We start from the raw sequence: 22,917 nt of genomic DNA on the forward strand, positions 1-22,917 counted from the left end.
GGAGATGAGGAAGAGGGCATCCGCTTCCAATAATCACTCTATCAAATGTGAGCTCTCAAGAGTTAAATTAATGAGCCAATACTACACATCAAATGCGAACAGGATTATAGTTGCAACAACGTGATCTGCTTCACTGAAATGTGGCTAAACTGTAATCAGACTTTGGAACTGTGTGCATTTAATCTGAGCTGTCAGAGATGAGATATAAACAGGAAAGTCAGAAACGAGCAGACCTGTACAAAAAAATCTTCAGACAGTGGATTTAGACAGCTTGCAGTCATGGTGGTGTATGCTTCAGGTCCCTACAGTAAGTTCATATATTGGACACACACAATTCTGTGCAGGAACAATAAACTGATCACCCAGGATTTTTTTTTTTTTGAGACTTCAACATACTGTTTATACTTTCTGATCTTACAACAATATGTTGACTGTCCAACTCGTTCTACAAGGATTCTTGGCTGATATTATGGCAACATTTAAAACAGTTATAATGTGGTATGCAACCCACATTTGTTAGTCTGGAGCCTCTCGAGCGTGTGTTCTTTCATCATTGTTATTTTGTGTTTATGTAAATGACATGTAGCTACATGATACAGCATACTAAATAATAAGATACAATAGTTCTATTGATGTTTTTCATATGCATGTTTTTGTAAGAATGTGGGATAATAACTACCAGTATTTTATTATGACTTAATTTGTGATTTGGTGAAGTTAAGACAATGATCCACTATTTTAGAATATAAAGTAATTCAATTCTAATCAATTCCAATTCCATTCTTAGGCTGCTGGCCCAGATAAGCATAAGAAAATGGATGGAGGAATGTAAACACCTGATGCATAGTTGTGTAGTTTTTGTAAGCGAGTAGTAGGCTACATAAGAACAGCGGCAGTTCCAGAGGTCATGTCTGAACACGAAAAAGGAATTGTCAAGCTAAAACCTGTCAAATGAATCCAGGACCCTGTACACAGTTCAACAAAGCCAGGGTATTTTTTCCTTTATCTGCATCACCCTAACATGCAGGTAACATCTGACCAATCACACTGACTGATGTACCAGCAGTTACTGGATGAGTAAGGATGGAAGAGTAAACTATAATTATAGAAATAATACAAAGATGTTACACGCATAATACAGAATGAATGCAACACAGCTGCTCCAGTTAAATTAATGAGGTTTCAACAGTCACCCACAACACTGAATTTAAACGCTTTGATCTATAAGACCGTGAAAGAGCTACTATATCATACTATATTTAAAAAACTGTCGCTTAGAGTTCACAGAAAACAAACTAAAGTGGCCGCTAACAATTTCCTACTAATCCTCACGGAAAACTACTGGAGAACTTCAAATGCTGTCTGCACAAACAGCTCTGAGGGATCTTCCAGGAATAGTGATGTTTTGTTTTGTTTTTTTCAAAGAACTGACAGGAGAGTGGGCGGTGATTTCACGCCTGTTGATCTCTAGTGTGCACACCTGCCTAACATCAGTGCTGTGCTGATTGGTCCAACAAACTGGATTCAACAGTGCGCGGGACTCCAGCAGCTGTGCTATAAAACAGGTGGATCTGGTTGGGATTAAGTTACCTAAAACACTTCTATAATGCATGTAAGAAGCCTTTTCAAAAAAAAGAACTGAGAAGGACGCAGGTGAGGTGAGAGAAGGCGGAGAAGGATCTGCCTCCTGTTGCTGCTGCAGAGAGATGCACAGAGACAGAGATGGCCACTGGCTTAGATACGAACTCTGGTCGGAGAATCGGAGCGTCTAAAGTGCGGTCAGTGATGTCAGGCAGGACGGTCGCTCTCCTTTTCTTCTCTCCTGTCATTGGGCACTCTGAAGACCGTGCAATATTAAATAAACATTGCCTTATAAAATAAACATAAATAAACATACAAATAATCTCACACAGTCAATAGGCAAAGGCAAAAAAGTAATAAATAAAATTATATACTAAATCTAAACTAAGGCATAAAAATTGAGCTTCACTCTGCCTCTGAGGTTTACTGGTCCATGTACATGTCTATTGGTTTGTGAAAAAAGTGTTTCTTTTAAATATTAATATAATTGAATTAACACAGTATTTTATTTTATTTCTTTTAATATGAAAAATGTTAAGATTCACCAGTTTGCTGCAGAAATCGCTTCCATGTGAAATGGGATGGCAGCATTTGATTAACTTCAGCAGGCTTAAACATGGTATCAGACTAAGTTGACAGTTTATCTGTATATTTTAATACAACGTCTGATTACTGCTGATTTTGTTTTCTGTGTAAAACAAACAGTGGTGGATGGAGCAGCTACAAATTTTGCTTTTCTTCACGTTGGAGTCTGTTGATTAGGGGCTCTGATGAAGGGCTCCCTGTAACTTGTTCCCCAGTAATGGTTTAAAGGATGATCACAAGAACAGCAGTGCTGTATTCTGTCTCGTTTTGCATAGTGCATTAAATGTTAATGGACTCGTCACTGCCCCCAAATGCAGAAGAGCAGTCAGCACCAATGGGAAGTTGATTAAGAAAAAATGCAATTGCAACCAATTTAGATAAGTTCAAAAACATTTTGAAAATAGAGAGAGTAAGCCCCTCAGGAGAACATTGTAACAGAAATACAAGAAACCTCTAACACAGGTTAGGCAAAGAACAATACCAAAGAACTAAAAATCACCAAAATCTAACTGAAACAAAAAATTCACATAATTAAAAACATAAGCACTTGGTCACGAGACTCAGGACAAAGACTATAAACCCCTCAGCTGTATGCAAACACAGGAAACACCGCTGCTGATAAAAGACAGACGGGCGTGGTGTGGTTTCCATATGCTGTATGTATGTGTGTGCGTGTGTGTGTTTGTGTGTGTGTGTGGTTGAGAACTTCCTGCTGCTTAGACAGTTTGTCTCTGCAGAAGTCAGCGTCAGTGTGTTTGCTGGCAGATTAGCCGCTTCTTTCATTTTTCATTCTGCTGTTTTAGCCACACTCGTGAGTATTATTTTTAAATTTTTCGTTTTACTACTTTTATAAAGTGAATACGTATCTGCATTAGTTAGAATTACTCGCTTTTAAAATCAGTAACAGTGTTTTTGCTTTCATTATAAGGGAAGTCAAAATGAAACCTGAGTACTGCTGTTTGTGCCGCTGTAATGCTCGAACACCCACAGTGTCTGTGACTGAACAAAGAGCTGAAGATGTTACATCCTGCCAGTTAATTAATGTGCATTCAAGGAATCCCTCAGTTAAAAAGTTTTTATTCAAGTGAAATAAAAGGCACTAAATAACTTTTAAGTATTTGATCTTACTCATAAGATATCCATTATTTGAAAGTAGTATGAGCTGCACTTCTGAACGTGTTTAGAGTAGTTCAGAATACTACATATGCATTATTGATACGAAACTATTTCTGTCATTCAAAACCATTAAAATGTTCCACGCTGCATAAGCAATATTTTTACTTTTGCTACATTGAGCTAACTCGAGCCGGGCCTTTCAGTGTGAGGTTTGAATGTTCTCCATTTGCCTTTGAGTGTGACTTGTAGTTAAAAGCACTTTGAGAGATCAGTAACACTAGTAAGGTGAAAAAAGCAATACATCAAAGTAACAACATTATAGTTGCACCCATGAGCTAATAAATAATGTACAGAAAGACCAACTAGAATCCATTTATTCTGAGCAGGACCCAACCACACACGACCTCCTCACACTGCTTTGAAGGCCCAGACTAGTTTGGAATAAGTGATTTTATGTTTTAGTTAATGTTGTAGTTTGAAAACGGTAGTTCAGATGAAGTTTTTTAGATATAGCAGTGAGAATACAGTTTAACAGTCATCACATATTGTATAATAATAATAGGCTTTCATGTTTTAGCTACATTGGACACGATACTGTGTGATAGTAGAATTTCTTTTTCAAAAACAAGTGTAAAACCTAAAAATATATTATCCCTGCTCTCTGAATTTACTTACTTTTAAAAATGTTACTGTAATGAGAAACCGCATTAGAGGAACTGGAGTGCCAGGAACTTCTCCATTTTCAATTCCAGATGTTGCTCCTGTGCTGTTAAGTAGAGGCCTTCACCTGGGAAGTTGTAGCTTGAAAGTCATCAGTGACTTATTTTAGTATATTCATGATGCAAAATAACCAACCACAGTTTTTTCAGTGTTTAAGTTTTAGTTTCTCTTTCTTCCCTTTGCTTTGGTTTCTTCTTTTTTCTGCCACGCTTCTCCATTTTCTTCCTCTGTTTTGATTCAGCAGACGTTTGAACAACTCATCACACACTGTGTGTTGGTCGTCTAAAACAGAGTTGATCTCTTGCAGAATCAAGTCAGAATGAAGATAGCAGCCTTTAATGGCAAGAACCTGGGACATAAGAAAGTCCATGACAAGTCTGTCATCAAACACCTCACCAAGGTGATAATAATTTTACCTTTACAACAGAAAGCTTTAAATCCAACACCAATGACGAAATGTGTAACACTTAAATGATGTGTTTCCTCCAGATCATATCTCGGTACAGTGTGATTGTCCTGCTGGAGGTGGTGGATAAGAGCGGCAAAGCCATGGAAACGTTACTTCAAGAACTCAACAAAACTGTGTGAGTTCCCTGCAGTGATAGTGTGTGTATTTAATTATTTTATTTATAATATTTTATGTAGAAAACTGCATGTTTAAGTTGCTTCTGTTTTCCTCAGCACTAACAGAAAACGCCCCTACAAAAAAACTGCCAGCAAACAACTGGGACGAGACACCTACAAGGAGCAATATGTCTGTTTCTACAGGTGTGTGAGTCTAAGTTCACTCGAATACAACATCTCAGTGGTTATTAATCAGACTTTAATTTGTGAGATTCATGGCCAGACACACTGATGTCTGACTATTTGTGTTTATCTCTCAGACCAGATGAAGTGACGCTGAAGGATTCACACCAGTATGAAGATAATCAGGCTGGAGATGAAGATGCCTTTGCCAGAGAGCCCTTCATCCTGCGGTTTGATTGTCCAACTACAGGTTTGTGCTTTTTACTGTGTTTGAGTAACGCTTTAGGTTACAAAACAAAACAAGTGGAAGTGCCAACCACCCTGAGATCTGTGTATTGGCTCAGCAAAGGGGAAAGAATCACAGCTCACAATCATTTCTAATTTTCTTAGTGTATTTGCTGTGATCAGCTGACCTGCTGCTCTTTGTGGATTTACAGAACTGAATTCAATAAGATGTACACAGTTTGACAAGCTATAATGGCTGATGTCTATCCCCTGCATTGACACTACACTGTTTATTATCTTTACACTAGACAGAATACAGCTGGTATAAAGTCAGAATTTAGTGAATGGATCTAAACATCATCAGTTTAACTTTCACCTAAATCTGACCACGAGCACTACAGTCACTGTGCACCAGTACAACACAGAGCTTTGCTGTGAATCCACATTAACTCAACCTAACCTTATTATCCTGGACAAAGCTGCTGTTACGACCCGGCCTCGGGGCGACGTTCCATCTAAGCTGCGCGCGTGCGCAATCGTTGCGTACAAAAAAATCTAACCGGAACTAAAATGTAAATAAATAAGTTAAAATTCATGTTGTTTCGCAGTGTGAGTCAGTGAGTGACCGGTGACTGGCTGCTCCAGCCAATGATGCGATTCACATTCGTATATACGCAGCTAATCAACGTCGACAGGCTATGACAGCGTCCTTGTGTGCCGACACCGGTGTTTTAGTTGGCAAAGCGGCTGATGTGGAGTGAAGCCACGTTAATGACAACGTGTACAACCATTGGAGATGTGAGCAGGACAGACGGAACAACTGACGGGAAAAGTGTGGACTTTATACCAGTTTCTAAATTGTGTTGATCGGCCACGTAAAACCAGAGTTATGATAAAAATATCTGCAATGTTTGGTTTTCTTCCTGAATACTGTCGTTGTTCATTTTTACTGCGGGAAGAAACGGTAAAAGCAGCGTTTTATAAGTTTTATGGAGGGGCGGGTTAAAGTGAGAGTGCAGTTTTACTTAGTCCAAGTACAAAACATAAAGCTGATGTAACGCACATAGGTTTATAGCTATTGCTACTTTTCACCAATCGTCCCTTAGTTTTAGGAGTCACAGCGGTGTTTTGAGATGTGAGAGATTCGCGACGTTTTGTGTTTGGAGTCTAAAGTTAGTGTGTTGTCTTGTGTAGTTAGTGTGTAGTGTAGTCAGTATTTTTGTTGTGTGTGTCAGAACAATGAGGCGACTGCTGAATGTTAGAGGTGTAACAGGAGTGATACATCTGCTGCTGTCAGGCCTGCAGGTATCAGGCTGTTGTTCTCCTTCATCTCATAGTGGACACAAATTATTTTTTGGAGCGGCACAAATAATTTGTGTGGCATCAGATTTGATGCAGAACAGCTGATCGTTCTGTAAATAGTTTGAAATGTTTATTTAAAACTGCCTTGGCTGCATTTTTAGGTAAACAGCTGAAAAAAACTTTGTTGTTTGCAAAACTCAGTAACTTTTAATTAACTATATAAATAATTGCCCAACATTGGTCATTATATCCTGTATTTTGCAGACAGAGAGTTACAGGACTCTCTCCCAGACCACAGACTCATAATACAAGTCAGAGCTTTATAAAAAAAACTATTTTACTTTTACTTTATTACTTTATTTTTACTTCCAATGGTGTTAACATACTACACAGGTCGTGAACAAGATTCTTTCACAGTTTCATTGTAATTGGGCTAAAGCAGTTAATTAAAAGTAATCTAACATAAATGCAAACGCTGTAATTTGATTATTTTAATAAACATGTCATACAGAAATGAAAGAGAACATATTTTGTTCATTTGTTTGTTTGTTTCTACACGAGCTTTGTGTGATTTGTAAGTATCTGAGGCTGAGACCACAGGACTGTAAAACATGATTGTTGTGTAATCATGTTTTACAATATAACAGGACACCGGAGTAAATTCTCGAGCATCTCACACTTCTGATAATCAGCTGTCTGCTTGATGTTTATTCAGCTGTGTAAAAACTATAACTTTATTTAGTGCCCAATAAACACAGGTTATACCCTGTATTAGCCGTTTCTGTCCTTTAGATTCTTACTTCATATTTTTCACACTAACAACCTTGGCAGTGTAGTCAAACAGAGGGAGCCTGTTACCTGAGCCTGACAGTGATGCCTGATAGTGTAGCACTCCACCTTCTCATCTAAATATAAAAAAAACTGTATTTCAGTTGTGGACGATCTGGTCCTGATCCCAGTCCACACAAAGCCAGAGGACTCTCTGAAGGAGCTGGACGAGCTGCATGATGTAGTTGAAGACATCAGGAAGAAATGGAAAACTGATGTAAGTTTTATGTTTTGATTAAAAAATTCAGACCAATTCAGTTGTATTTGTATAGAGCCAATTCAACACAACAGTTGTTTCAAGGGGCGTTATAGTAAATTAAAAAAAATGCATGATGACCCACTCCACCCTGCCTTTCCCCCAGCCTGCTTGTGTCACAGTTAGTTTCTGCAATAAAGAGAGGGTTTGGCTTATTTCAAATAAGCAACCAGTGATTATACTGACTACATACCTTATAGTAAGGTTAAGTTCTTGACTATGCGGCCTGGTGTGTGACACGTATGACCATGAAATTACCTGGGATTTGTTGCCTTTTAGAATATTTGTAGAATATAGCTGAATATTTTCTCTTACAGCAGAAATCTTCAAGCTGAAATACTACAATACTACAATATCTTTCTAAAACTAAACAATTACTTTTAGTTCCTAAACCTAACCAAGCAGCGAATAAACAACAAACTGTGAACTAAGCTCCAAAACAGGACACAGATCAAACTCCCTTCATTCAGAATCTTAATAAATAACTTTATCTGACCTTTGTTTTAAAGCAGATCCTGAATATCTCACCTTGTTAATCCATATAGTGACTCAGATTATAATATAGTTTTAACTACTTGATTTTGTCATCCTTTAGACAGACCGATAAGGAAGGATGTCTTCAAGCTGCTTTGCTCATTAACAAATGAAAAGAAAACTTTAAAAACACAAGTGCATAAATCTTTGTATCCTACAGTGAAGTGATGCTCAATAAATAACAGCTCTTCACGGGATCGCATAATAATGAATATATCCTACCATATAAATCTCTGTGCTGTTATTTAAAGAATACATTAATACCATTAGACATTAGAGTGTCACATACTGGCTGTAACAAACATCTGTCATTGTACTAAGTGAGTTCTGCTCTCTTTTGGCATTTTTTGGCAGAATATAATGCTTTTGGGGGACTTTAATGCTGATGGACGATATCTCTCCAAGAAGAAGAAGGAAAAGATTCGCATCTGCTCTTCTTCCTACAACTGGCTCATTGATGACAATGTCGACACCACAGCTAGCAACAAAAATGATAACACCTACGACAGGTGACACACAAATAGCACTTTAAAAATCTTTATATAATCACTATATAATGGCACGACCTTTTGGGATATTTCTAATTTCTTGTCACGGTCTGGCTGGCAGACCGTGGGGATATGGGGGAATGAGGACCCAAAACGCATGGTTCTGCGATGCAAACAGTGCACTTTATTTACAGTGAAGGTAACAGATGCACAATAAATCCCCTTTGCTCCCTAGACTCCCATGTGTGTGTTCCCCTCCGACGTCCGTGCTCGTGCTCCCGGCAGTTGTGTTTCTGCACACCCTGTGCGTGCTGCCCTTCTGGTCCCTCGTTCCACCTGCAGGACAATACAGAAGCAGCCGTTAAACACTGAACCCGCGCGCACACACGATCCGCACTTCCTAATACTACACACTGACTTGGAGTCTTAGCTTAATGATCCCGCACCGGTGGGAGCTCCAACACTCTCCTAAGTAGCTCCCCCGACGAGCCCTGATCACCAACAGGTGTGTGGCAGGAACTTCAGGTGTGGCCAGTCCTCCTGCAGGGCCACACCCATCAGGCCTGCATGTGGCTGTTCTCCATCCTCCAGCCACACATGTACACACCCTGCCTCTACATATGAGTGGAACACCGAACACAGCATAGTGCAGAAAAACACACATCCCCAAATAACAACAACAACACTAATAATAATAATAATAATAATAATAATAATAATAATAATAATAATTCCATCCTGCTCACGGACCCCCGAGTCCTCCAGAGCCGGTCCGTGACATTTCTATTTCTTTGCTTCTGGTGTTTTGCAAAATTGTGCATAATGACCAAAAGGAAATAAGAGTTAGTTGTTATTTGTTTGTTAGAATTTGTCTGTTTTGTCTGTATTGAGAACGTGCACATGAGGCTGGATGACTCACGAACTCTGATTAAATCTACCTGTGTGTACGTTAAATTTGTGTGAAAAAAGTGCAGGAATTCAGGAAATAAATCAGTATAGCTGTAGTGGAGGCATGTAGTCTCAGACTCTTAATATTTTAAAGATTTTTTTCTCACAGTGCCTCTCACATAATAATATTGGCATCAGTGAATTTCGATTTGAGACAGAAAATGGAGAAATAAAACTATTGGCGCTTCACGCTATAAAGTAGACAGACAGAAATGAAGTTCTTAACTGTTTGAAAGAAATGCGTCTCCTCTTTGTCAAACAGAATTGTTGTGTATGGACAGACCATGCTGAACGCCATCGTCCCCAACTCGGCCAAGTCCTTCAACTTCCAGCAGGAGTTTGACCTGACCGATGAGGAGGTGAGTTTTTTCTAAGCTCAAGATACAAATGATTTGACAGGTTTTAGCATTTTAAAGGACACCATGAGTGTTGTCATTCAACTTTTCAAGGCCCTGGGCATCAGTGACCATTACCCTGTGGAGGTGGAGCTGAAGACCAAAGATGCGTCTGGGGAAGGACAATCTAAGAAAAAAGGTTATTATTTTTTATCTCTGACTCTTACTGTATTACTCTTACTATATATTTGACAGCAGGAATGGAGATTGATAAGAATTTAGTGATTCTGATGCATTTATCGATATCATTGAGTTCTCATTGGCTCCGCTTTAAGGGTCACCACCGTCTCTAAATGAATATATTTGTGCAAATTAATTACATGCTGTGTGGTCAAAGGTTACATGCTGACCTCAATGCTATGATCAGCATTGAGGTCATAACTCAAAAGAGTAACATATTACACATATTACACAGAACACTCTTATTAAAAGTAATGCAGTACATTACTACCATTACTTCCAGGAGAAACTAAGTACTTATACTACACATTACATTTCTTTTTCTCTATAAAATTACCTTAAACAAAATGTCTCATAAATACCACATACAGTGGGATGCAAAAGTTTGGCAACCTTGTTAATAGTCATTATTTTCCTTTATAAATCGTTGGTTGTTACAATAAAAAATGTCAGTTAAATATATCATATAGGAGACACACACAGTGATATTTGAGAAGTGGTAAGCTCACTGTAACAGGATAAACCCGAGGCTACAATCCCACGAACCAGCATGAATCCCTATCCTAATGAGGACGCACATACAGTGCTGGTATTTGGTTTTTAGGTATGAACACAAGGCCTGTAACACAAAGCAAAGATGAAAACCAGACCAAAGACACTTTAAAACAATCGCCACGTGAGTCTACTGTAGAAACATGAACCAGGAGAAGTGGAAGCGACATCCTGACTACTCGTCACTGCTTTTGTTACCTGTGGCAGATCAGGGACTGGCTATTGGGCTGGGATCGGCATTCAGTCAGCTTTAACATCACTCTATTGAACACTTTTTATGATTTTCAAACTCACCCCAACCGGTCGCAGCAGATGCCCCCGCCCCTCCCTGAGCCTGGTTCTGCCGGAGGTTTCTTCCTGTTAAAAGGGAGTTTTTCCTTCCCAAGAGAGAGACTTCAACATACTGTTTATACTTTCTGATCTTACAACAATATGTTGACTGTCCAACTCGTTCTACAAGGATTCTTGGCTGATATTATGGCAACATTTAAAACAGTTATAATGTGGTATGCAACCCACATTTGTTAGTCTGGAGCCTCTCGAGCGTGTGTTCTTTCATCATTGTTATTTTGTGTTTATGTAAATGACATGTAGCTACATGATACAGCATACTAAATAATAAGATACAATAGTTCTATTGATGTTTTTCATATGCATGTTTTTGTAAGAATGTGGGATAATAACTACCAGTATTTTATTATGACTTAATTTGTGATTTGGTGAAGTTAAGACAATGATCCACTATTTTAGAATATAAAGTAATTCAATTCTAATCAATTCCAATTCCATTCTTAGGCTGCTGGCCCAGATAAATAAGAGGAAAGTAAACACTTGATGCATAGTTGTGTAGTTTTTGTAAGCGAGTAGTAGGCTACATAAGAACAGCGGCAGTTCCAGAGGTCATGTCTGAACACGAAAAAGGAATTGTCAAGCTAAAACCTGTCAAATGAATCCAGGACCCTGTACACAGTTCAACAAAGCCAGGGTATTTTTTCCTTTATCTGCATCACCCTAACATGCAGGTAACATCTGACCAATCACACTGACTGATGTACCAGCAGTTACTGGATGAGTAAGGATGGAAGAGTAAACTATAATTATAGAAATAATACAAAGATGTTACACGCATAATACAGAATGAATGCAACACAGCTGCTCCAGTTAAATTAATGAGGTTTCAACAGTCACCCACAACACTGAATTTAAACGCTTTGATCTATAAGACCGTGAAAGAGCTACTATATCATACTATATTTAAAAAACTGTCGCTTAGAGTTCACAGAAAACAAACTAAAGTGGCCGCTAACAATTTCCTACTAATCCTCACGGAAAACTACTGGAGAACTTCAAATGCTGTCTGCACAAACAGCTCTGAGGGATCTTCCAGGAATAGTGATGTTTTGTTTTGTTTTTTTCAAAGAACTGACAGGAGAGTGGGCGGTGATTTCACGCCTGTTGATCTCTAGTGTGCACACCTGCCTAACATCAGTGCTGTGCTGATTGGTCCAACAAACTGGATTCAACAGTGCGCGGGACTCCAGCAGCTGTGCTATAAAACAGGTGGATCTGGTTGGGATTAAGTTACCTAAAACACTTCTATAATGGATGTAAGAAGCCTTTTTAAAAAAAAGAACTGAGAAGGACGCAGGTGAGGTGAGAGAAGGCGGAGAAGGATCTGCCTCCTGTTGCTGCTGCAGAGAGATGCACAGAGACAGAGATGGCCACTGGCTTAGATACGAACTCTGGTCGGAGAATCGGAGCGTCTAAAGTGCGGTCAGTGATGTCAGGCAGGACGGTCGCTCTCCTTTTCTTCTCTCCTGTTATTGGGCACTCTGAAGACCGTGCAATATTAAATAAACATTGCCTTATAAAATAAACATAAATAAACATACAAATAATCTCACACAGTCAATAGGCAAAGGCAAAAAAGTAATAAATAAAATTATATACTAAATCTAAACTAAGGCATAAAAATTGAGCTTCACTCTGCCTCTGAGGTTTACTGGTCCATGTACATGTCTATTGGTTTGTGAAAAAAGTGTTTCTTTTAAATATTAATATAATTGAATTAACACAGTATTTTATTTTATTTCTTTTAATATGAAAAATGTTAAGATTCACCAGTTTGCTGCAGAAATCGCTTCCATGTGAAATGGGATGGCAGCATTTGATTAACTTCAGCAGGCTTAAACATGGTATCAGACTAAGTTGACAGTTTATCTGTATATTTTAATACAACGTCTGATTACTGCTGATTTTGTTTTCTGTGTAAAACAAACAGTGGTGGATGGAGCAGCTACAAATTTTGCTTTTCTTCACGTTGGAGCCTGTTGATTAGGGGCTCTGATGAAGGGCTCCCTGTAACTTGTTCCCCAGTAATGGTTTAAAGGATGATCACAAGAACAGCAGTGCTGTATTCTGTCTCGTTTTGCATAGTGCATTAAATGTTAATGGACTCGTCACTGCCCCCAAATGCAGAAGAGCAGTCAGCACCAATGGGAAGTTGATTAAGAAAAAATGCAATTGCAACCAATTTAGATAAGTTCAAAAACATTTTGAAAATAGAGAGAGTAAGCCCCTCAGGAGAACATTGTAACAGAAATACAAGAAACCTCTAACACAGGTTAGGCAAAGAACAATACCAAAGAACTAAAAATCACCAAAATCTAACTGAAACAAAAAATTCACATAATTAAAAACATAAGCACTTGGTCACGAGACTCAGGACAAAGACTATAAACCCCTCAGCTGTATGCAAACACAGGAAACACCGCTGCTGATAAAAGACAGACGGGCGTGGTGTGGTTTCCATATGCTGTATGTATGTGTGTGCGTGTGTGTGTTTGTGTGTGTGTGTGGTTGAGAACTTCCTGCTGCTTAGACAGTTTGTCTCTGCAGAAGTCAGCGTCAGTGTGTTTGCTGGCAGATTAGCCGCTTCTTTCATTTTTCATTCTGCTGTTTTAGCCACACTCGTGAGTATTATTTTTAAATTTTTCGTTTTACTACTTTTATAAAGTGAATACGTATCTGCATTAGTTAGAATTACTCGCTTTTAAAATCAGTAACAGTGTTTTTGCTTTCATTATAAGGGAAGTCAAAATGAAACCTGAGTACTGCTGTTTGTGCCGCTGTAATGCTCGAACACCCACAGTGTCTGTGACTGAACAAAGAGCTGAAGATGTTACATCCTGCCAGTTAATTAATGTGCATTCAAGGAATCCCTCAGTTAAAAAGTTTTTATTCAAGTGAAATAAAAGGCACTAAATAACTTTTAAGTATTTGATCTTACTCATAAGATATCCATTATTTGAAAGTAGTATGAGCTGCACTTCTGAACGTGTTTAGAGTAGTTCAGAATACTACATATGCATTATTGATACGAAACTATTTCTGTCATTCAAAACCATTAAAATGTTCCACGCTGCATAAGCAATATTTTTACTTTTGCTACATTGAGCTAACTCGAGCCGGGCCTTTCAGTGTGAGGTTTGAATGTTCTCCATTTGCCTTTGAGTGTGACTTGTAGTTAAAAGCACTTTGAGAGATCAGTAACACTAGTAAGGTGAAAAAAGCAATACATCAAAGTAACAACATTATAGTTGCACCCATGAGCTAATAAATAATGTACAGAAAGACCAACTAGAATCCATTTATTCTGAGCAGGACCCAACCACACACGACCTCCTCACACTGCTTTGAAGGCCCAGACTAGTTTGGAATAAGTGATTTTATGTTTTAGTTAATGTTGTAGTTTGAAAACGGTAGTTCAGATGAAGTTTTTTAGATATAGCAGTGAGAATACAGTTTAACAGTCATCACATATTGTATAATAATAATAGGCTTTCATGTTTTAGCTACATTGGACACGATACTGTGTGATAGTAGAATTTCTTTTTCAAAAACAAGTGTAAAACCTAAAAATATATTATCCCTGCTCTCTGAATTTACTTACTTTTAAAAATGTTACTGTAATGAGAAACCGCATTAGAGGAACTGGAGTGCCAGGAACTTCTCCATTTTCAATTCCAGATGTTGCTCCTGTGCTGTTAAGTAGAGGCCTTCACCTGGGAAGTTGTAGCTTGAAAGTCATCAGTGACTTATTTTAGTATATTCATGATGCAAAATAACCAACCACAGTTTTTTCAGTGTTTAAGTTTTAGTTTCTCTTTCTTCCCTTTGCTTTGGTTTCTTCTTTTTTCTGCCACGCTTCTCCATTTTCTTCCTCTGTTTTGATTCAGCAGACGTTTGAACAATTCATCACACACTGTGTGTTGGTCGTCTAAAACAGAGTTGATCTCTTGCAGAATCAAGTCAGAATGAAGATAGCAGCCTTTAATGGCAAGAACCTGGGACATAAGAAAGTCCATGACAAGTCTGTCATCAAACACCTCACCAAGGTGATAATAATTTTACCTTTACAACAGAAAGCTTTAAATACAACACCAATGACGAAATGTGTAACACTTAAATGATGTGTTTCCTCCAGATCATATCTCGGTACAGTGTGATTGTCCTGCTGGAGGTGGTGGATAAGAGCGGCAAAGCCATGGAAACGTTACTTCAAGAACTCAACAAAACTGTGTGAGTTCCCTGCAGTGATAGTGTGTGTATTTAATTATTTTATTTATAATATTTTATGTAGAAAACTGCATGTTTAAGTTGCTTCTGTTTTCCTCAGCACTAACAGAAAACGCCCCTACAAAAAAACTGCCAGCAAACAACTGGGACGAGACACCTACAAGGAGCAATATGTCTGTTTCTACAGGTGTGTGAGTCTAAGTTCACTCGAATACAACATCTCAGTGGTTATTAATCAGACTTTAATTTGTGAGATTCATGGCCAGACACACTGATGTCTGACTATTTGTGTTTATCTCTCAGACCAGATGAAGTGACGCTGAAGGATTCACACCAGTATGAAGATAATCAGGCTGGAGATGAAGATGCCTTTGCCAGAGAGCCCTTCATCCTGCGGTTTGATTGTCCAACTACAGGTTTGTGCTTTTTACTGTGTTTGAGTAACGCTTTAGGTTACAAAACAAAACAAGTGGAAGTGCCAACCACCCTGAGATCTGTGTATTGGCTCAGCAAAGGGGAAAGAATCACAGCTCACAATCATTTCTAATTTTCTTAGTGTATTTGCTGTGATCAGCTGACCTGCTGCTCTTTGTGGATTTACAGAACTGAATTCAATAAGATGTACACAGTTTGACAAGCTATAATGGCTGATGTCTATCCCCTGCATTGACACTACACTGTTTATTATCTTTACACTAGACAGAATACAGCTGGTATAAAGTCAGAATTTAGTGAATGGATCTAAACATCATCAGTTTAAGTTTCACCTAAATCTGACCACGAGCACTACAGTCACTGTGCACCAGTACAACACAGAGCTTTGCTGTGAATCCACATTAACTCAACCTAACCTTATTATCCTGGACAAAGCTGCTGTTACGACCCGGCCTCGGGGCGACGTTCCATCTAAGCTGCGCGTGCGCAATCGTTGCGTACAAAAAAATCTAACCGGAACTAAAATGTAAATAAATAAGTTAAAATTCATGTTGTTTCGCAGTGTGAGTCAGTGAGTGACCGGTGACTGGCTGCTCCAGCCAATGATGCGATTCACATTCGTATATACGCAGCTAATCAACGTCGTGACAGGCTATGACAGCGTCCTTATGTGCCGACACCGGTGTTTTAGCAAAGCGGCTGATGTGGAGTGAAGCCACGTTAATGACAACGTGTACAACCATTGGAGATGTGAGCAGGACAGACGGAACAACTGACGGGAAAAAGTGTGGACTTTATACCAGTTTTTAAATTGTGTTGATCGGCCACGTAAACCAGAGTTATGATAAAAATATCTGCAATGTTTGGTTTTCTTCCTGAATACTGTCGTTGTTTATATTTACTGCGGGAAGAAACGGTAAAAGCAGCGTTTTATAAGTTTTATGGAGGGGCGGGTTAAAGTGAGAGTGCAGTTTTACTTAGTCCAAGTACAAAACATAAAGCTGATGTAACGCACATAGGTTTATAGCTATTGCTACTTTTCACCAATCGTCCCTTAGTTTTAGGAGTCACAGCGGTGTTTTGAGATGTGAGAGATTCGCGACGTTTTGTGTTTGGAGTCTAAAGTTAGTGTGTTGTCTTGTGTAGTTAGTGTGTAGTGTAGTCAGTATTTTTGTTGTGTGTGTCAGAACAATGAGGCGACTGCTGAATGTTAGAGGTGTAACAGGAGTGATACATCTGCTGCTGTCAGGCCTGCAGGTATCAGGCTGTTGTTCTCCTTTATCTCATAGTGGACAGAAATTATTTTTTGGAGTGGCACAAATAATTTGTGTGGCATCAGATTTGATGCAGAACAGCTGATTGTTCTGTAAATAGTTTGAAATGTTTATTTAAAAATGCCTTGGCTGCATTTTTAGGTAAACAGCTGCAAAAAACTTTGTTGTTTGCAAACTCAGTTACTTTATAACTAATATAATTAATTGCCCAACATTGGTCATTATACCTGTATTTTGCAGACAGAGAGTTACAGGACTCTCTCCCAGACCACAGACTCATAATACAAGTCAGAGCTTATATAAAAAAAAAAAATTTTACTTTTACTTTATTACTTTATTTTTACTTCCAATGGTGTTAACATACTACACAGGTCGTGAACAAGATTCTTTCACAGTTTCATTGTAATTGGGCTAAAGCAGTTAATTAAAAGTAATCTAACATAAATGCAAACGCTGTAATTTGATTATTTTAATAAACATGTCATACAGAAATGAAAGAGAACATATTTTGTTCATTTGTTTGTTTGTTTCTACACGAGCTTTGTGTGATTTGTAAGTATCTGAGGCTGAGACCACAGGACTGTAAAACATGATTGTTGTGTAATCATGTTTTACAATATAACAGGACACCGGAGTAAATTCTCGAGCATCTCACACTTCTGATAATCAGCTGTCTGCTTGATGTTTATTCAGCTGTGTAAAAACTATAACTTTATTTAGTGCCCAATAAACACAGGTTATACCCTGTATTAGCCGTTTCTGTCCTTTAGATTCTTACTTCATATTTTTCACACTAACAACCTTGGCAGTGTAGTCAAACAGAGGGAGCCTGTTACCTGAGCCTGACAGTGATGCCTGATAGTGTAGCACTCCACCTTCTCATCTAAATATAAAAAACTGTATTTCAGTTGTGGACGATCTGGTCCTGATCCCAGTCCACACAAAGCCAGAGGACTCTCTGAAGGAGCTGGACGAGCTGCATGATGTAGTTGAAGACATCAGGAAGAAATGGAAAACTGATGTAAGTTTTATGTTTTGATTAAAAAATTCAGACCAATTCAGTTGTATTTGTATAGAGCCAATTCAACACAACAGTTGTTTCAAGGGGCGTTATAGTAAATTTAAAAAAATGCATGATGACCCACTCCACCCTGCCTTTCCCCCAGCCTGCTTGTGTCACAGTTTGTTTCTGCAATAAAGAGAGGGTTTGGCTTATTTCAAATAAGCAACACTAGCAACACCTGGCCAGGTGTTGCAGTGATTATACTGACTACATACCTTATAGTAAGGTTAAGTTCTTGACTATGCGGCCTGGTGTGTGACACGTATGACCATGAAATTACCTGGGATTTGTTGCCTTTTAGAATATTTGTAGAATATAGCTGAATATTTTCTCTTACAGCAGAAATCTTCAAGCTGAAATACTACAATACTACAATATCTTTCTAAAACTAAACAATTACTTTTAGTTCCTAAACCTAACCAAGCAGCGAATAAACAACAAACTGTGAACTAAGCTCCAAAACAGGACACAGATCAAACTCCCTTCATTCAGAATCTTAATAAATAACTTTATCTGACCTTTGTTTTAAAGCAGATCCTGAATATCTCACCTTGTTAATCCATATAGTGACTCAGATTATAATATAGTTTTAACTACTTGATTTTGTCATCCTTTAGACAGACCGATAAGGAAGGATGTCTTCAAGCTGCTTTGCTCATTAACAAATGAAAAGGAAACTTTAAAAACACAAGTGCATAAATCTTTGTATCCTACAGTGAAGTGATGCTCAATAAATAACAGCTCTTCACGGGATCGCATAATAATGAATATATCCTACCATATAAATCTCTGTGCTGTTATTTAAAGAATACATTAATACCATTAGACATTAGAGTGTCACATACTGGCTGTAACAAACATCTGTCATTGTACTAAGTGAGTTCTGCTCTCTTTTGGCATTTTTTGGCAGAATATAATGCTTTTGGGGGACTTTAATGCTGATGGACGATATCTCTCCAAGAAGAAGAAGGAAAAGATTCGCATCTGCTCTTCTTCCTACAACTGGCTCATTGATGACAATGTCGACACCACAGCTAGCAACAAAAATGATAACACCTACGACAGGTGACACACATATAGCACTTTAAAAATCTTTATATAATCACTATATAATGGCACGACCTTTTGGGATATTTCTAATTTCTTGTCACGGTCTGGCTGGCAGACCGTGGGGATATGGGGGAATGAGGACCCAAAACGCATGGTTCTGCGATGCAAACAGTGCACTTTATTTACAGTGAAGGTAACAGATGCACAATAAATCCCCTTTGCTCCCTAGACTCCCATGTGTGTGTTCCCCTCCGACGTCCGTGCTCGTGCTCCCGGCAGTTGTGTTTCTGCACACCCTGTGCGTGCTGCCCTTCTGGTCCCTCGTTCCACCTGCAGGACAATACAGAAGCAGCCGTTAAACACTGAACCCGCGCGCACACACGATCCGCACTTCCTAATACTACACACTGACTTGGAGTCTTAGCTTAATGATCCCGCACCGGTGGGAGCTCCAACACTCTCCTAAGTAGCTCCCCCGACGAGCCCTGATCACCAACAGGTGTGTGGCAGGAACTTCAGGTGTGGCCAGTCCTCCTGCAGGGCCACACCCATCAGGCCTGCATGTGGCTGTTCTCCATCCTCCAGCCACACATGTACACACCCTGCCTCTACATATGAGTGGAACACCGAACACAGCATAGTGCAGAAAAACACACATCCCCAAATAACAACAACAACACTAATAATAATAATAATAATAATAATAATAATAATAATAATAATAATTCCATCCTGCTCACGGACCCCCGAGTCCTCCAGAGCCGGTCCGTGACATTTCTATTTCTTTGCTTCTGGTGTTTTGCAAAATTGTGCATAATGACCAAAAGGAAATAAGAGTTAGTTGTTATTTGTTTGTTAGAATTTGTCTGTTTTGTCTGTATTGAGAACGTGCACATGAGGCTGGATGACTCACGAACTCTGATTAAATCTACCTGTGTGTACGTTAAATTTGTGTGAAAAAAGTGCAGGAATTCAGGAAATAAATCAGTATAGCTGTAGTGGAGGCATGTAGTCTCAGACTCTTAATATTTTAAAGATTTTTTTCTCACAGTGCCTCTCACATAATAATATTGGCATCAGTGAATTTCGATTTGAGACAGAAAATGGAGAAATAAAACTATTGGCGCTTCACGCTATAAAGTAGACAGACAGAAATGAAGTTCTTAACTGTTTGAAAGAAATGCGTCTCCTCTTTGTCAAACAGAATTGTTGTGTATGGACAGACCATGCTGAACGCCATCGTCCCCAACTCGGCCAAGTCCTTCAACTTCCAGCAGGAGTTTGACCTGACCGATGAGGAGGTGAGTTTTTTCTAAGCTCAAGATACAAATGATTTGACAGGTTTTAGCATTTTAAAGGACACCATGAGTGTTGTCATTCAACTTTTCAAGGCCCTGGGCATCAGTGACCATTACCCTGTGGAGGTGGAGCTGAAGACCAAAGATGCGTCTGGGGAAGGACAATCTAAGAAAAAAGGTTATTATTTTTTATCTCTGACTCTTACTGTATTACTCTTACTATATATTTGACAGCAGGAATGGAGATTGATAAGAATTTAGTGATTCTGATGCATTTATCGATATCATTGAGTTCTCATTGGCTCCGCTTTAAGGGTCACCACCGTCTCTAAATGAATATATTTGTGCAAATTAATTACATGCTGTGTGGTCAAAGGTTACATGCTGACCTCAATGCTATGATCAGCATTGAGGTCATAACTCAAAAGAGTAACATATTACACATATTACACAGAACACTCTTATTAAAAGTAATGCAGTACATTACTACCATTACTTCCAGGAGAAACTAAGTACTTATACTACACATTACATTTCTTTTTCTCTATAAAATTTTTCAAAGTTATAATGAATACAGTGGGATGCAAAAGTTTGTGCAACCTTGTTAATAGTCATTATTTCCTGTATAAATCGTTGGTTGTTACAATAAAAAATGTCAGTTAAATATATCATACAGGAGACACACAGTGATATTTGAGAAGTGGTAAGCTCACTGTAACAGGATAAACCCGAGGCTACAATCCCACGAACCAGCATAAATCCCTATCCTAATGAGGACACACATACAGTGCTGGTATTTGGTTTTTAGGTATGAACACAAAGCCTGCAACACAAAGCAAAGATGAAAACCAGACCAAAGACACTTTAAAACAATCGCCACGTGAATCTACTGTAGAAACATGAACCAGGAGAAATGGAAGCTACATCCTGACTACTCATCACTGCTTTTGTTACCTGTGGCAGATCAGGGACTGGCTATTGGGCTGGGATCGGCATTCAGTCAGCTTTAACATCACTCTATTGAACACTTTTTATGATTTTCAAACTCACCCCAACCGGTCGCAGCAGATGGCCCCGCCCCTCCCTGAGCCTGGTTCTGTCGGAGGTTTCTTCCTGTTAAAAGGGAGTTTTTCCTTCCCACTGTCGCCAAAGTGCTTGCTCATAGGGGGTCATATGATTGTTGGGTTTTTCTCTGTATGTATTATTGTAGGGTCTACCTTACAATATAAAGCACCTTGAAGTGACTGTTGTTGTGATTTGACCCTGTATAAATAAAACTGAATTAAGGAAATAAATTTCTAAAGGTGCTATTGACATAAAATTCTCACCAGATGTCAGTAACAGCCCATCCAATGCACACATTCCATTAAATGAAAGTATACATGTCCATAATTTATGTCTAATAATGACACGGGGAAAATGTTTTCAACATGCTCACTGAATTTTATTTCATGCTTTGAACAAAACCCTTTGTTGGTGATGACGGCATCAAGATGCCTACTGCACGGAGAAACTAGTCACATGCATTGGGTGCAGGTGTGATTTTGTCCCATTCTTTCAGACACCCAGTCTTCAAATCCTGAACTGGAACCTTCAGTGGTTTAGAAATTCTTCAGTAACCAGTGTTATCAGTATGTTTTGCAACAACAAGGCTGCAAAGGTGTAGAGTTTGCTCATTGGCTTCATCCTTCATGAGATGTTTCCTGTGTGACACCTTAGTAATGAAACATGGTTCTATAAGCCGTCAGTTGAGACTAAACCAGCTGATTTTAATTTGCACTAAATGGCTTTTTTTTTTTCATTCCTGTCCCGTTTGGCGCTGCAGTAATCAGAATTATTGTCTGAAGGCCAATTAAAATGCAAAACAAGTAGATCATTGTGGCTTTGCCATACTGGTCCACTTGATTGAGCTTTATTATTTATTTATTTTTTTACTTTTACAACTTATTACAATTGGAACAGACAGGGCTAGGGGATAGAAAAGGGAAAGATATAGACAAGTTCAAGAAAAGGGGAGGGAAAGAAAAACAGCAGGGAAGAAGGACAGTAAGAAAACTAAAAGCGTCTTTTTGCCTGTTCCTTTGTTCATGTGTTCAATACCTTTTCGTTTGTCATTTCTCTTTATTACACATAACTTTAATGGGTTGTTACTGACATCTGGTGAGAATTTCATGACAACAGCACGTTTAGAAATATATTAACTTAGAAAATTGCTGAAATGTGAAGTACTTATTTTACCCATTGTATTTCCTCTTTCTAATATTAACAACAGGACAACAGGATCAAAAAAGAAAGCAAGGACAAGCATCCAACATGCCAACCAAGAGAGGACGTCGGGCTGTTTAGTGTTAAACTTTAACAATCTTGCTATTAATTTTTAAAATTTGTGTTACTCCAGTTAATTTTTAAACTCAGTTTTTCTTCGGATTTAACAGAAAACCACATCAGGTGGTTCAACGTGATAAAAAATAACTGTTTGTCTTCTTTACTGAATTTACTGTGGAAAAGACAAATGAGTGTAAAGATATTAGTACTACATGGAAATTAGGTTAGACTATGTAAGAAATAATTGTTGTTTTATTATATGTTTTCCGGACCTTCCATGGTAAACATGAACTTATTTTGGTTTCTCTTGGTCACTGTATAGAAAGCATACCCCACAGGGTCTACCTTGGGCTATTTTGCTATTTAGAGTGGGAATGTATGTATAAATATTTTACTTCTGAGCTAAGGGCATTAGCAGGAAATAAAATGTATTAACA

At 38.5% G+C, this 22,917-nt stretch overlaps 2 protein-coding genes across 7 annotated transcripts in view; both read left to right on the plus strand.

Moving 5' to 3' along the window:
* The window catches only part of LOC102305057 (deoxyribonuclease-1), a 12,794-nt gene extending 2,551 nt beyond the window's left edge, over positions 1–10,243 (plus strand). For 2 of the 5 annotated variants that reach the window (XM_042213720.1, XM_042213721.1), the window contains exons 2-9: positions 4,310–4,402; positions 4,492–4,586; positions 4,684–4,770; positions 4,887–4,999; positions 7,209–7,321; positions 8,249–8,403; positions 9,593–9,689; positions 9,780–10,243. In XM_042213720.1, the coding sequence (XP_042069654.1) occupies positions 4,322–4,402; positions 4,492–4,586; positions 4,684–4,770; positions 4,887–4,999; positions 7,209–7,321; positions 8,249–8,403; positions 9,593–9,689; positions 9,780–9,917 (879 nt within the window). In that variant the 5' untranslated portion in view covers positions 4,310–4,321 and the 3' untranslated portion in view covers positions 9,918–10,243. Of the gene's footprint in view, positions 1–841; positions 2,978–4,246; positions 4,403–4,491; positions 4,587–4,683; positions 4,771–4,886; positions 5,000–7,208; positions 7,322–8,248; positions 8,404–9,592; positions 9,690–9,779 lie in introns of those variants that run through there. The other 3 variants (XM_042213719.1, XM_042213723.1, XM_014341448.2) reach the window with 3 other exon arrangements.
* Positions 10,244–12,797: 2,554 nt separating this feature from the next.
* On the plus strand, positions 12,798–22,911 carry LOC121812221 (deoxyribonuclease-1-like). 2 transcript variants are annotated; one of them, XM_042213724.1, is made up of 10 exons: positions 12,798–13,429; positions 14,762–14,854; positions 14,944–15,038; positions 15,145–15,222; positions 15,339–15,451; positions 17,653–17,765; positions 18,718–18,872; positions 20,062–20,158; positions 20,249–20,332; positions 22,426–22,911. In XM_042213724.1, the coding sequence occupies exons 1-10, from the start codon at positions 13,277–13,279 to the stop codon at positions 22,534–22,536; spliced, it is 1,092 nt and encodes a 363-aa protein (XP_042069658.1). In that variant the 5' UTR covers positions 12,798–13,276; the 3' UTR covers positions 22,537–22,911. The 2 variants fall into 2 exon arrangements, with proteins under 2 accessions (XP_042069658.1, XP_042069659.1); XM_042213725.1 differs by having other exon boundaries at positions 12,806–13,429; positions 15,136–15,222; positions 20,249–20,333; positions 22,428–22,520.
* The last annotated feature ends 6 nt before the right edge of the window (positions 22,912–22,917 follow it).

Source organism: Haplochromis burtoni, unplaced genomic scaffold (genome assembly GCF_018398535.1).
Source record: "Haplochromis burtoni strain Fernald_Lab_line unplaced genomic scaffold, NCSU_Asbu1 Contig_473, whole genome shotgun sequence".
Classification (NCBI taxonomy): Eukaryota; Metazoa; Chordata; class Actinopteri; order Cichliformes; family Cichlidae; genus Haplochromis; species Haplochromis burtoni.